The sequence below is a fragment of the Danio rerio genome, chromosome 5, assembly GCF_052040795.2.
Source record: "Danio rerio strain M-AB ecotype USA chromosome 5, GRCz13ab, whole genome shotgun sequence".
NCBI classification, from domain to species: domain Eukaryota; kingdom Metazoa; phylum Chordata; class Actinopteri; order Cypriniformes; family Danionidae; genus Danio; species Danio rerio.
The window spans coordinates 69,204,996-69,220,638 of record NC_141025.1 but is presented as its reverse complement, the minus strand read 5'-3'; the positions used below and the strand labels follow the sequence as shown (position 1 = coordinate 69,220,638).

General features: G+C 37.8%; 2 protein-coding genes across 8 annotated transcripts in view; both read right to left on the bottom strand.

Moving 5' to 3' along the window:
• Positions 1–273: 273 nt before the first annotated feature.
• selenow1 (selenoprotein W, 1) lies at positions 274–7,234 on the bottom strand. Its single transcript, NM_178287.5, is given in 6 exon segments — positions 274–698; positions 789–886; positions 4,037–4,111; positions 4,247–4,300; positions 6,271–6,295; positions 7,071–7,234. Coding segments are annotated over 5 exon segments (261 nt in total). The 5' UTR covers positions 7,100–7,234; the 3' UTR covers positions 274–698; positions 789–808.
• Positions 7,235–9,053: 1,819 nt separating this feature from the next.
• Positions 9,054–15,643, bottom strand: part of ehd2a (EH-domain containing 2a) — a 40,739-nt gene continuing 34,149 nt past the window's right edge. For 3 of the 7 annotated variants that reach the window (XM_087254571.1, XM_087254570.1, XM_087254573.1), the window contains one exon: positions 12,348–14,896. In XM_087254571.1, the coding sequence (XP_087110697.1) occupies positions 14,333–14,896 (564 nt within the window). In that variant the 3' untranslated portion in view covers positions 12,348–14,332. Of the gene's footprint in view, positions 14,897–15,643 lie in introns of all 7 variants that reach the window. The other 4 variants (XR_015492018.1, XR_015492020.1, XR_015492019.2 and 1 more) reach the window with 3 other exon arrangements.

Here is a 15,643-nt window from a genome sequence, read left to right as displayed (position 1 = left end):
AGATTTTTACACAAGTCTGTCAAAAAAAAAAAAAAAAAAAATCACACCTGAGAAAATAATGTGACTTCATTCTCCATATGACTGGCTCCAAAAAAACCTTTATATAAAGTATTAAATACATTTCAGTAGTTACTCCTTGTCATCACATTTTTTGTTTTGTTTTATTTTCATGTTTGTATTGTTTGTGTTTTTACCCGAATCTGGTTCAATGTCAACGTCTCCTTTAGAAATATTATTCCCAGAAAAAAAACATGACATGTTCAATACTCATTTCCCCCGCTGTATATATATATTTAATGTTTGGCAGAATTCTGTGCTGCAAAGATGCCGAGCCCCAATAAACAAAAAGACAAAGCCAGTAACATCCTTTATTGCTTTAAAGTTTTAAGTAATGCCAAATATTCCCTAAAGTTGTGCGTTGTAGCAAAGGCAAACATACTGAGAAAAACAAAGATCAGGTCAAAAGTACCATTAATTTAACACGTTCTGACAAATTGTGTCCAATTGAAAGATTTCCCTTTTTGTTTTCAACCATTAAAGCGTTAATCTGAAGCTGTTTACACAGGGAGTTTCCTGCTCTGATGATCTTCTCCTGGGAAGAGCGGAGAGCATCAAGCAACATCCGTGCGTGAAACACTTTGGACGTCACCATCATTGTTGCACTACCCAGGAGTCCCACAAACAGAGAAGAAAAACTGCTGTGAAAATGCAACACAGAACAGAATTAGAAAAGGAGGTGTTCATTTGCTTAAATGTTACAATATAAAGCTCATGGTGAGTTTTATTACCCTCTATGATCAGTTCATGCTCATTTCCCCATGGCCTGCTCGATGGCAGTCATGATTTTCTGCATTTTTGAATCGGAGTCGACGAATCCATCTCCGTTCTGTCAAAGATCAAATTACATGTAAAGTACTGTAGACATGAACTTTGCCAAACAAGATTTGCATAGCAAAACATTCAGTCATGAACACTGCACTGGGCAGTAGCTAAAGGGATCGCTGAAAATCATTTACTGCCCTGCACTTGTTCCAAACCTGTTTAACTTTCTTTTGTTTAACACAAAAGAAGACATGTTGAAGAATGCTGAAAACTGGTAACCATCGAGTTCTATTGTATTGTTTTTTCTATTTGGATGTCAATGGAAACCATTTGTCAACTTCCTTCAATACATCATCTTTTGTGTTTGATAAAGAAACTCAAAAAGGCTTGAAACCACTTGAGGGCAAGTAAATATTGAGTGAGTTTTCATTTTTGATTTCCCTATAAAGGCTGATTTATACTTCAAGTGCACGCATATGGTCTCTCGCCATGGCTAATGCGCATCTCTCAAAAAGTGTAACCACCCACCACGCATAGGGCAAGCTCTGTGATTGGTCGGCTTGGTAGCTGTGATTGGGCGGTGCTGAGAGCCACAAGCCTGACAGAGTGAGTGTTTACATGTGTCGAGTCCAGTGAAGAAGCTCCAGATGGAGACTTGTTTGGTGTTTACCTTATGATTAAATCTGTACATCCCCCAGTTCCAGTGTTGCCAGATTGGGCAGTTTTAAATTTGATTGTGCGGGTAAAAAAATGGCATTGACGAGTTGACAAAATTTGGGCGGTTTTGAAACTTACGTTTTATGTGCAACTTATTTAACAAAACAGAACTGTGTGCTCCTCCATTCAATTATTAGTGACCAGTGCATAGCACAAACCGCGTGGGCCCATCCGCAAGAGAAGGTGAAGGAAAGTTGTATCAAAATCTGACTCCCAAACAAATCTGACTCCCTTTCACGTGTAGTAGAGCTGCACGATTCTGGCTAAAATGAGAATCGCAAATTTTATTGCCTAAAATAAAGATCACGATTTTTTTCACAATACTGTAGATATAAAATAAAGGTTAATATGAGTGGGCTATTATTATTCTTATTCTCAAACATGTGGTAAAACAGCAATAGGCTTTGTGTAGCTGTACTGTTGGTTAAAATGCAAATTTTGGATAGACTTGGAATGGTGGACTTGAACAGACTTTAGATTTGTCCTGGTCAGTAATGCTGATGATAATTCTGATTAGGGTTGTAACGGTATGATTTTTTTACGGTATGATAATCGTCTAAAACAATACCACGGTTTGACGGTTTCACGGTATACGGTATGTTACAAATGTTACAAAATAATAGAACAGTGAAGCAAATTTGACTTTTTCCAAATAATATATTTTCAGTTACTATAAACAACACCACTTACAATGAACAAATAAAAAAATAAGAAAATAATAAATAATGTGTCAAAGTCCAAATAAAGTCCAAATAAACATGGTGCAAATCCTCAGTAAAAAAATAGATATAAATATTTACTATACTATAAATAGTTACATAACGAAACTAGATTCAATATGGAACATCCTTAGGTTTTATGTGCCAGCATGGATATGGTTGTCTGTGGATATGGATTTGGATATGGTTGTCTATGCAATGCTGTTATTGTGATATTGTTACAACCCTAATTCTGATGTTAAATTATTGTGTTTGAGACGTATGCTTACAATCTGTAATTTACTGCTCAAAATCTGTCACTGACGTGATTTTCGTGAATACAGAAGACTGGGTGGGTATTTTTGCATTTTGATGGGTTTTAGATTTTTAGCTACAATCGCACAAAACACTCAATTCGAGCTGCTTCATTAGCATGGATTGTATCATTCGCGCCGCAGGATGTCTATTCGCGTCTTTGCCTTGACTTAACATGTAAAATCACTCACACTTGATGCTTCTTCCACATCTGGTGTAAACACAGCATTATAGGTAGTGTATTCTACACAACATTAAGTGCAGTGTGGGGGTAAGAGGAAGGGTTTCAATGTGATCCGGTTATGTTGTGCTTCTGTGACTGCTGGAGTTGGTTGTTGTATTGTTAAAAATGATGACAGTTAAAGTAACTAAGTTAATTTACATTTAAATAAATTAAATTAATTATTAATCTGATTATCTGGGCGCTTTTTTGTGCTTTAAGGCAGGTTTTGGACAGTTTTAGGGCTGGAAAAAGTCAGCTATATCTCGCAACACCGGTTCCCGCTTCTGAATGAGTGAGTTTTAGCTACTTGTAGCGTTCAGAAAAAACAAAACGTTCACGAAAAACTCGACATAAATGCATAACTACGCGCAAGGCAGGCAGCGTTGGTCATGCCAATCACTCGACACAGAAGTATAAATCAGCCTAATTTAACATAGAAACTGAGGCCCCATTTACACTAGAGCATTTTTGTATTAAAACAGCGTTTTAGATCAAAAACAATCTGCGTCCACACTACCGTTTCACCTAGTGTTTCTGAACATATCTCCGTCCACAATACTCCACCAAAAATGTGTATCACGTGACCATTCGCGCACTCTGGCCATGCGCGTTCTAGTATAAACAGGAAGCGTGTGTCTCGCTCGGCATTTGGTTATTGGTAGTCAACTAACTCCGGTTGAACAATGAACGCGATGGCAAAGAAAGCAAAAGAGGTATTTTTGTGGACAGACGACGAGGGCAAGTTGTTACTAAACGTAACAAATGAATAACTGCACAATGGCGCCTAAAACAGACAATAGTGCAAGCAACGCTCCCATTTCTGTGCCCATGTTGTTGTTTACAGTGAAGGCTGGTCTGCTGTCTTCCGGTAGCGTTAAAGCCATGTGTTATAGTCATGTGATAGGGGCTTGACGAATAAGGGAAGGATACGCAATGAAACAAAAGCCCCAATCAGGTAGCGAATCTTAGCAGCCACGCCTGAGATGGAGCAACAGCATTTCAGAATGAAAGCGGCCTGTCTAGCATTTTCAAAACGCTCCATTTTCGGCGATCAAACTCTGGCGTAGTGTGGACGGATGGCGTAACCATAGCAAAACGTATGTGTTTTCGAACTAAAACGCATTAGTGTAAACGGTGCCTGAGAAAAGGCTAGAAATAATGGTAAATTCATTATGGTATGATAATGATATTATGGCAAATTCAAAAATATATAACTGTGATCTATGGGAGTAAACAGAGCGAGTGAGAGATCAACACTTACCTTCTTAGAGTGCACCAACTTGCCGTTTACTTCCACCTCCAACCAGCCTGTGGTCGAGGGTGTGCCCTCACCAGTCTGCACAGGGGAATTCATAGTACAACAGAAAAGATAATCAGGAGACAACAAGCCTTTGTGCAATTGAACATGCACATATATTAATAAATGATTTACATTAAGGTTTGTCATGATAAAATTATTTAAATGACATACAATCTCAAGTTCGTTGGGGAATTCATCCTCAAGCAACGTCTTGAGTTTGATGAACTGTTTGCAAAACAGAAAACAAATATAACATTAATATATTAAAGTGATAGTTCAACCAAAAATTAAAATGATGTCATCATTAGCCTCCACTATAGTTTCTTTCTTTAGTTGCACAAAGGAAGATATTTTGAAGAATGTTCTTCATCGCCTTCCACAGTATTTTGTTCCCACTAATAGCTATTCTTAGACATCTAATAGATTTCCACTGACAGCCTAAAGTAAGCTATGTTTCAGCCAAGCCATCTATGCTTAGACATCTTTTAGACACAAAAAATGTTTGCTGGGTACGTGGCTCACCTGCTTCTGGTTATATTCTAGTTATATCAGATTAAATCAATGAACTACAAGCAAAGTGACTTATCTCTGATATATACACATTTTTACACAATAGTTCTGTCTGGTTCTCTAATCTGATTGGCTAATAGCTGTGCCATATTCCCATGATAACAGCACTTGTACAGCCTCTTCACCCTTCTGTATTACTCCGCCCACATAGAGTGACAGCAGATCAATAAACTCACTACAGGTTCACAAATGTTGCTGCTGTTGGACAACATAGTGTACTTTTGAGGCTTCTCATGTGAGAATGAAGTTGTTTAAATTGCAACAGTTCATGTATAAGGGTAGTGCCAGAGAAAAGACGCTGACATGGTTCATCTACAAGATGGCGACAGAGACTGCATAAGAAGCCCTTAGAAAAGAAAAACTCAGCGTAATTTCTGACTCCAGCTAATCAAATCATTATTAAACAGGTAAGTGTTATTCTAAGTTGATCTCTCTCTTTTGTATGTTGCAGTGCTGTATTTATAGCATAGTAATTGTAGTGTATCGAGTGTGAGAACGTTACTGCAGACTAGTTCAGTACACAGAAAAAAAAAGAAGAAATGCCAGCATGTGCATTGTTCCTTATCGCAAACACAACAGTAATCTGGTAGTGTTTGCTTTGCTTTGGTTTTTTGGGGTTAATTATTATCATATCCTGATTGCAACAGAAATACTGGGATATCTCTTTAGACTGATGGCATTTCATGCCGTTCAGCTTTATAATCTAATGTGAGCAAAATCACCTGTTTTGTCTTCACTTTAGACATTACACTAGAGAATAATTCAAACACTAGCTCTAAAGTGATGTTGGTAAATTAGTAATTGTTTCTGCTGTTCTGATGACAACTGCAGATGTGAATCAACGTTGGAAGAAAGTAGTTCCTCATACGAAAGGGTTTTTAGACTGTGTGTTTGATTTTCTTTTTTATACACATGATTATGCCGTTTAACTGTTGTATGAATGCGATATCACACTCATAGCAGTGAGATATGGCTGTATATTGCCTCTTACCAGTGCCGATATAGAGCTCATTACCAGTGTAATATTGTTCACATGGTCACACTTTACAATAAGGTACATTAGTTAATGCTAATTAATGCATTTACTAACATGAGCAAACAATGAAAAATACATTTACTGCTGTATTTGTTCATGTTAGTGTTAGTTAATGAAAATACAGTAGTTCATTGTTAGTTCATGTTAACTCATGGTGCATTAACTAATGTTACCAAGCATGGACTTGGATGTTAATAATGCATTAGTAAATGTTCAGTTATGATTAATAAATGCTGTACATGTGTTGTTCATGATTAGTTCATGTTAGTAAATGCATTAACTAATGAACCTTGAATGTGTTACCGTTCACATATACATCTGCAATTTAAAGCTTTATTTTCTAAAGCAGGTGATGAAGCTTTAGAAAATTACATTTGAGGCTTAGATTTGAGTCTCTGTATGTTTTTAAAGTACACATTACATTTACATTTAGTATCAACTAATTCTTCAGAATATCTTCCTTTGTGTTTTAACAGAAGAAAGAAATTTATAAAAGTTTAGGAACACTTTTTATTTTTTGAGTGAATTACGATAGGAAATAATGGGTATTTGTCTCTTGATAATAAGAACTGAGGGGAAAGAAACTTACCTTGGGCCGGTACCCTCATCCGCCGCTAGGAGATGACAAACAGACAGATTTAAATAATATTCACCTGATTGGTCAAAATGTAATTTGCATATTAGCTATGTTTTATAACCTATGACTGTTCACAAATTACAAAGATTTTTCTGATTCCAGTCTTTTAAGCTACCATGCATAGCTGGCTCGTAATCATTCGTTTGTGAAGAAAACATCAGTGAATGCAGGAATCCAAACAATTAAACCTGCAAATCCTGCTGAGCATATACATGGGCGGGTGCACCTAACAACCCAAACAATGAGCCAAGCGCAAACAAAGCTACTGTATGTCCTCCGTCTTGTTAATATCAACAGTTATTGATCTACATATACAGCCAGAACATAAAAATTGAGGTGAAGTTGGTTTTATACACACTTTCGCCATAATAACGTTAAAAGAAAAGTATTCTTTGCAGATTCCTATGTAGGTGAATCATATCAGCAGCCAATGCAATGACTATCAAAATTCAACACTGTTTACAGTCGATGTAAATAGTGCTAATGTTGTTTTGAAGTCATACTTACAGGCTATTTCAGACCGAATATTCAAAGTAGCGAAGTAAAGGGAAAATGTCACAAGCGAATATAAAACAAACTTTACCTCAATAAGTTAACAAAAAAAAAGCTTTAACCAATTATAAAACACTTCTACATCTGTAATTTCTATTAAAATTGGCGAGTGCATTATAAATCAGTCATAGATTCCATCTAAAAATGGCACTGGCTGGAATAAGCCTCAAAATATACAGTAGGTTAGTACATTAACCTACCAGTAAACGACATGAACTTTGACGGTCATCCTGATAGTGCCTGGGGGTCTTGTCTGGATTGGTTGTGCTGTGCCTGTGTGAGCTGCGCAGATACCGAAATAAGCAAATTCCTTTCGGGTGTGAAAGATATGTTCCAGCTGTTTCCGGGATTGTTATGAAAGATTGGAGGAGGAGCTAGTGGCCTGCCACTCCTCGCGAGATTTCATCTTCTTCCGCTATAGTTTCCTCAGATTTGTCGCTAAAAATGTTTGACAAACGATGTAACTTACACTACAGTACAGGTAAACCACGTTTTTCGAAGCTCCACCGGTTATGCAGCGTATTAAACACAGTCGAAACAAATTTGTCGATGCTTCGAAACCCGTCTCTACAGTGACACCTAGTGGTCATTTTTTCAGGTATTGCTCTGAAACCACTTCAAAGATTGTCTTTCAAAATCTGTAGCTTAATATGTGATCCAGTGTATTCTATAACAGTCACCTTATCTTTCAAATCACTTTATTTTGTTAACCCTGCATTTCATCCTTCACTTAATGATAAAGCATTCAATATTTGGCAAAGAGCAAGGATTTTGGTTGTCAGTGATATCTACATTCATAATAATTTCCCAGCTTTCCACAGTTAATACAAAAATTCCCCCTTCCCGGATCTCATTTCTTTAGAAACTCAGAAACTCTATAGACAGAAAACTCATAATCTTCCACCAAAATCTCATCCGGACCAAATTCTTGAAGTATTCTTAAAAAGATAAAATCATTTTGTATGGAATCTGATGGCAAACTCTCATTAATGAGAGGATGTCAAATGCACCAGTTTTGAACATTATGTTTTTAACTGTATTATAACTGCATTCACTTTTTAATTAATGACAAAATGGAGGCTTTCTTTGAAATGTGAATTTACGCATAAACCTTGGAAAAAACAGAAATGTGCGCACATCTAGAAAATCTTGAAGGCAGGTGCACGATCAAAAAACAAACATTAGTAGCAAAAGATCCAAAGAAAATCGGCACACTGCCACTTTAGCTCTCAAAAAAATCTTTAATGTCAAAGTCACAATGTTTCGACCGACATGGTCTTCATCAGGTAAAGCATTGCAAATGGAAGTACTCCAGAAATAGTCAAACAGCATGCAGTCAATTATCACAATTAGCTAACAAGCCGATAAACAGGAACATTTGCATACAATAATATACATATAACAATATGAAATACATACATACCATTACAAACAAACTTTTAAAATACAAATGCAAATTCTCACTATAGACTTCTAATAGTAGATAATTTACGCTTAAACAACATTAATAACTATTAGTTAAAACTATTTTAAAACCAATGTTTTTTTTTATTTTATTTGAATACACCATTAAAATAAGAGCAGTTCATCTGAGAATTACCAGTATATGAACCCCACTGAAATGAAATGAGTTTAATTTTAACTTGTCGTTGCTCAAGAACTTAAATTCTCAAGCAGGATAGATTAGTTTATTTATAATATTTTAGTACTTATTTTTTCTGAAAATGAAAATTTACTCGCACTTACACACAAACTATATTCAGTCCCAAAACTGTGAGATTTTAGGGTAAGTTTTTTTACTCTAATATAGATTATTCATTTGAATAACTTTAATCATCTTAATAATTTGATGATTTTACAAAATGTGTACTCACACCTAAATATACTCTGTACCCAACTCTTCGACTTGTATGTCTTTAAAAAAATATATAAATTTCATTTGAAAATTACCTTCTTTCTTGTTTATTTATTTCTGCATTATAATGACTAAACCCCATCTGCTCCTTGTTAATTTTCCCAACTGTAAATTTAGGCAACAAATGCACAATAATGTAGACTCCTGACTCTTCAGCTCCATTAATTTTACATCAAAACAGGGTCAGAAATATTAGCCCGAGTCGACTCCAAAAAACCCTGACCAAAACTTGCCTATTGTTAAAATTGTATGAATAAAGTCACAGCAATATGTTTTTTTTTTTTTTTTTTTTTACTAAACTTAATAATTAAGTTTGAATAATAGAATAATTTGCCAAAGTTTTAACTTTTTTTAGGCTAAACAACCTTCAGATGTTTTAAGTCAGTCTAATGTACACTCTCAAGAATAAAAGTATGCGAGCTGTCACTGGGGTGGTACCTTTTCAAAAGGTACACATTTGTACTTAAAGGGTCCATATTGGTACCTCAAAAGTATATATTAGTGCCTAAAAATTTTAAGAGGAACACTTTTGTACTCTTAAGGTACGAATATGTACACTTGAGGTATTAATATGGACCTTTTAGGAACAAATTTGTACCTTTTGAAAAGGTACCACCCCAGTGACAGATCGTGTACCTTTATTTCTGAAAGTGAAATGTAAGTTACAGTGACTTGTACAGTTAATTTGATTAGATTTTTTTCAAACTCATTTTTGTGTAAAATTGAATTCAGAACTGTCCCACATTATGCTCAAACTCATTCAATGAAAACTCTCTTTTGCTACAGCATTTAGTCCAAATAAACACAAAAAACACAATTTTAGTTCAGTAACCTGTTAATACACAACAAGAGCACCAAGATGTTCAACGTCCATAGAAACCCAAATCATTGCCAAAACAGTCCAACTGACTTCAGTGTTTCAACTGTTATCAAACGATGTATCAAAAACACCTTTGTGTGCCAAAAAAAAGCTTTAACTACTTTGATCCCCCTTGACTTCCATGTCACATTAGGGTGTGCGCAGTGCTTAATTTGTGAATTGCGAGGTCCCGGAACAGATCGGGATTACGGCACCGGCATGTTACCCGAGGATGAAGAGGTGCCGCACGGACTGGTGCGGCGGATGGCGGAGGGGTGTCACGGACAAAAAGTGAAGCGTTAGGGAGTCGCGGAAGAAAGTGAAAGTGAACAGCGGAAAGGGGAGCAGGGCGGTTGAGGAGGGGGATCGGTAAAATGAGGTGCCAGAACATATTTCAAAGGTTCCGGATCTGGCGTATTCTAGAACAAATTAAGCCCTGGGTGTGTGTTTACTATGGGCAATGCAATGCTTGTGTTTTGCGCCGTTGACTCGAATAATGGAATCACATTAAAAGCGAGAAAACATGTTTATTGTATCACTCTCTCTGGTTTACTCATGGGATGTTTTTTTTTGCCTCACATGATTTTTCTGCAATTGATTTTTACTTGGGCGGAAGCACAGACCGTAAAAGATTTGGACATATTATTTGTGACGTCACCCATAGATTTCTGAAGAGGCAAATAAAGCTACAAGTGGGCGTGGCCAACCGTTGCTATTTTGTGCGTCATTGCGCCAACTGGGAGTAACCGAAAACAGGCAAATAGAAGGTGCTACAAAAGCCTGTTAGCATTTTGCTTAGATGAGTTTTTCTTTGGGAGAAACGCTTAATACTTCATTACCTGCGATTTGTTTACCTACGATTTGTTTTAAAACCACTGTTAAGCCACTAAACATTGTTCTTTTGATGCGTTTCTACAGGAGGTAAATGCAAATTACTTCCAAATACTTCAAATATAGTCTGTGTTAGTAAATGTAAGGCTATTTATGAAATCCAGGCAAAACACTGTATGACAACGCTTTAGATGACTGTTCAATAATTTTCAAAAAGAAGAATTTCGCTCACCTGGGAAAAAGAGGTCACTTGAATGGTTTGTGAGCACAATTAAGTGCACACAGCATGCCATATTGTCTCATAATTGCAGGAAATAATCCCAAAAGGCAACGGACTGGGTTAAGCCACATAAAACAAAACAAAAATATGATGTATATGCTGAGCTTTTTATAGAGTATAAATTAAACGAATGAGTTATAAAAAAAAATTTACCCTCCTCACAGTTGTCATGAAGAGTAATGTTAGATCTATAGACCAAAATTGTCTATTGTACGAGGCTGTAAACACATTTTTATCAGCTGTAAAAATAGCCAATTTAGCATAGCAGTCAGTGGATATCTGGGGTTTCTGGAGCCAGCCCCCAAAGGCCAGCTGATGAATTGCAGTTGTAGTTATTTCCGTATTGGCTTCATGAGGGAGAGCGGGATGTTGCTGATTGGGAGAAATACATGATGAATTCTGTACGTATGCAGCAAACGCATCATGCATCCCACATCATTGGTGCTGCCCAGTAGAAATTTGTCTCTATTTGTACATTTGCATTGGCTTTTGTAAGTAATAAGCAAATACTTCACTTAATGTGAAACCAGCATAAATGGCAATAGGTCATACGGCTGCACTCAGACCTGTCATGAAAGAGAAAACAAAGATGCATTTGTAGTTTTTTGGCACACAAAAGTGTTCTTGGTGCTTTGTATGATTATGGTTGAACCACTGAAGTCACATGAAATGTTTTGACAATGTTTTTGGTTCCATTTCTAGACTTTGAATGTTTCTGGACCCTTCTCGGAGGTGAGTGAGCTCTCGCATTTACCCAACAAACATTATTCGTACGCAACGTCCTCTCCCTGGCCAAAAGGGGTCATGGCAGGACGGCACAAAAGCTGTATACTGTTGGTCCGAATGCAAAGTCTTCTCCCCGGCCAAAATTAGTCGCGGCTAGATGGCACAAATGCACAACATGTCCTAAAATGCATTAATATACGCTTGCATACATTTGTACATGTCTGTATTCTAATGGTGTTGCGTGTATTTACAATCTTATGTACATGTAGTTCAATGTATACCCTGTCATGATTAGGTACACAAGTGTCATTTACACATACATTTATAGTCTATCATTACCCTCGCTGAAATGATGAAATATACAAAAGTATTGCACTTACATCTGGATATTTACTGCAGAAATTAAGATATATACGTGTCCCAAGTGTGTTTTAAGAGGTTGTGGACAAACTTTAGAAACTTTATGAAATAAATATACAGGAATCAGTCGACGGGGTGGCGCAGTGGGTAGCATGTTCGCCTCACAGAAAGAAGGTCGCTGGTTTGAGCCTTGGCTGGGTCAGATGCCGTTTCTGTGTGGAGTTTGCATGTTCTCCCTGTGGGTTTCCTCCGGGTGCTCCAGTTTCCCCCATAAGTCCAAAGACATGTGGTACAGGTGAATTGGGTATGCTAAAATTGACCGTAGTGTATGAGTGTGATTGTGAATGAGTTTCCCAGTGATGGGTTGCGGCTGGAAGGGCATTCGCTGCATAAAACATAAACTGGATAAGTTGGGCATTCATTCTGGTGTGGCGACCCCAAATTAATAAAGGGACTAAGCCAAAAAGAAAATGAATGAATGAATGAAAATACAGGAATCAGATAATGAAATTCAATATCTTTAAAGACCTTTTGTAAGACTCTTTCCATACATTTTTAAGCTTGTCGCCACCTTAGGTTTCAACCAGTATCATTGGTGGTATTTTAACTTGCAGTATATTTACTAAATACTGTTAATCCAGCTGGTGGCGCCTATAAAACAGCAGGAATAACAGTGTTGCCTTTGTTACTGCAGTAAACAAAGCAGCGTGATGTCAAATCTAGTAGGATTTCGTAAACTACACAGAACCGCAATATTCGCAGAATAAATTCAGGCACACAATACATTCAGTGGCGTAGCGGACGGGCCCGCAGGGCACGCACCGCGTGGGTACCCCGCGTGATTAGGAGGCCCCGCGTCGTCGCGATTTTCAATAAACTCTTGGGAACAACTGTGGTCGGACCTCGGAACCAAAGTTTACAGGTCTGTGTTCTCTGAACACCTCTCAAGCGGTGGACTACTTCATTCTGATTACTTGCCGCCAATGTTGCCAACTTAGCGACTTTGTCACTAGATTTAGCGACTTTTCAGACCCCCCTAGCGACAAATCTAGCGACTTTTTTGTGTTATTGGAGATTTTTTTTAGACTGTCATTTGTCCATACTGTACCGTCCCTACACTTCTCAACGAGCTGCGTGTGATGCCGCCGGCCCCTCCCCCGCCTCACAGCACTGACAGGCGGCCCAGTCAGTCCTCGTACAGCAGCCTCTCCCACCTGCAGCCCGAGAGCAGATCACGCCTCTGCGTACCGACGACAAATGATTTAGCACAGGCAGTGTGAAGGTATTTCCCTTGTACAGTCAAACCGATCTGCTTCTCCTTTATTTTAACAATTTAATTGGACCGTTTATTCTTTTCTTGTTCACAATCACAGATATTTTAGAGACAGTTTCTGAACTTGTCTGAGTTTATTACATATGAGAGATTACTGCACATTCACTACACATCTATAATGACATACTGTATTCAAACAGCAATAAATTTAGTTAAATAAACATGCTTATATAAAGTGTAGTGCAATTATAAATACCCCTTTATTAACCATAGGCTGTTAAACAAACAGAAACGGTGGAACGTGATGACGTAAGTGATATGCAAATTGACGTATGACGTATTCCCCCCACTTCATCAGGGGGCCCCGTCAGCGACCCCTTCAGGGGGGCCTCCGCATTTTGCGCTACGCCACTGAATACATTGTATAATCAAAAATGTTACAAAATTTAATACCTTGTAAAATAACATTTTTAATACTTTCTAAGGGCCTTACATTTCTCCAAATTGACGTATCAACTTTTAATACTTTTTAAGACCCCGCATACATCCTGAAAAACTCTTAATTTGTGTTCTGAAGAAGAACACAGATCCCAGTGGTTTGCAACAGCATGAGGGTGAGTAACTAAAACAGAATTTTCGGTAACACTTTACAATAAGGTTCATTAGTTATTGCATTTACTAACATGAACTAATCATGAACAACACATGTACAGCATTTATTAATCATAACTGAACATTTACTAATGCATTATTAACATCCAAGTCCATGCTTGTTAATGCACCATGAGTTAACATGAACTAACAATGAACTACTGTATTTTCATTAACTAACATGAACAAATACTGTAGTATATGTATTTTTCATTGTTTGTTCATGTTAGTAAATGCATTAATTAACATTAACTAATGAACCTTATTGCAAAGTGTGACCGAATTTTCATTTTTGGGTGAACTAACTCTTTATGTTTTGACATTTGTAGTCTTGAGGGCATTTCTACAAGCAGCCAAGCATGTTTAAGCACTGGGTAAGCTATTCTCAAGGGAACAGAGGGAACTATCAAAACAAAATGGCTCTTGAGACCATTTCTGTCTAGGGAGGATTTAATCATCCAACCATTGTAAGCTATAGGCGATGTTAAGTGTAATAGGAGTGATTAGCATTATTCATGACTAGCATGTTGAATAAACACTATTCTCATAAACATTAGGACATGCAGACTAATCATCGTCTGTAATCTCAGAGTTCTTGCGGTGTCTTTTAGACGGTGGCAGCAGGTGTGTGGGCAGCTCATGAGGAAGCCCAAAACCTTCCAACTTTACCTCAATGAGATGGCCGGCCAATGCAAACTCCTCATCGTCCAACTTACCATCACAATCCACGTCTGCCAGCTTCCAGATTCGTCCCAGGACCGAGCTGGGCAGATGAGTGCGCAACATCCACTCCTTCACTTTAGTCCCAGTCAGCTTTCCCTCATGAGGCGAGAGGTTGTAGAAGATCTCGTCGTACTTTGCTTTATCTTTTGACACCACCCATTCATCATTTGACGCCTGATTGATTTCTCCATTGGATCCAGAGTGATGAAATGGGTTCCCCAAAATAAACGGGCCCCTGTGAGACCCTAAAGGTCCTCCTTGTATTAAAAGTTGATCAGCTGCTTCTTCTTCCTCTTGGCGTAGAAGAGGCATCAGTTTAGCAATGTCGGTGTTTAGGAGCTCATCCAACCCAGCCAAGAGCTTGGGCTTGAGGCCTTTAAACTTGAAGTCGTGGCTCATGAGTCGCTCCTGTGTGCGATGGGAATATAAAAATGCTTATCAGACCGATATCATATACTGCAGTGTTTCTCAACCACGTTACTGGAGGACCACCAGCTCAGCACATTTACACGTCTCCTTAACCAAACACACTTGGTTTAGATCATCAGCTCATTAGCAGTGACCAAAGGACCAAGGAGACATGATCCAAAACATGCAGTGTTAGTGGTCCTCAAGGAACATGGTTGAGAAACACTGATAATGCACTGTATTGTAATCAAAAAGGGGTTTTGTAGAAGATCAGAGTTTCTCAATCCCGGTTCTCACTGATTTGCATATTTTAAATGTTTTTCTAATGTAACACAGCTGATTTGGATGCCCAGCTTATTTGAAGAGCTTCGTGCATGAGCTGTTTTGATTGACAGGTCTCTAAACAGTGTGCATTGATATCTAGTCCCTCCTCCTTCATTGCTCTCTACCTGAGCATGAGAAACCTTCATTCCACTTCAGAACTTTCCTTCTTGTTTTTAAACTACCCCAACGCCTGCAGCGTCTTCTTACTAGAGAAGAGTGAAGTGTGACATAATAAACCTCTGTTGTCATAAATACAATATAAATGCACATATCATCACACACTTAAATGTCATTAGATTGAAGCATATTTGCTTCGTTCAAACTGAAAACATTGCAAAATATCCTGTGGAGTCCACTTTGCAGAACTATATTGCTGAATTAGAACAAACGGCTGAAGAGAAATGTAGGAAATGTGCAGTGCGG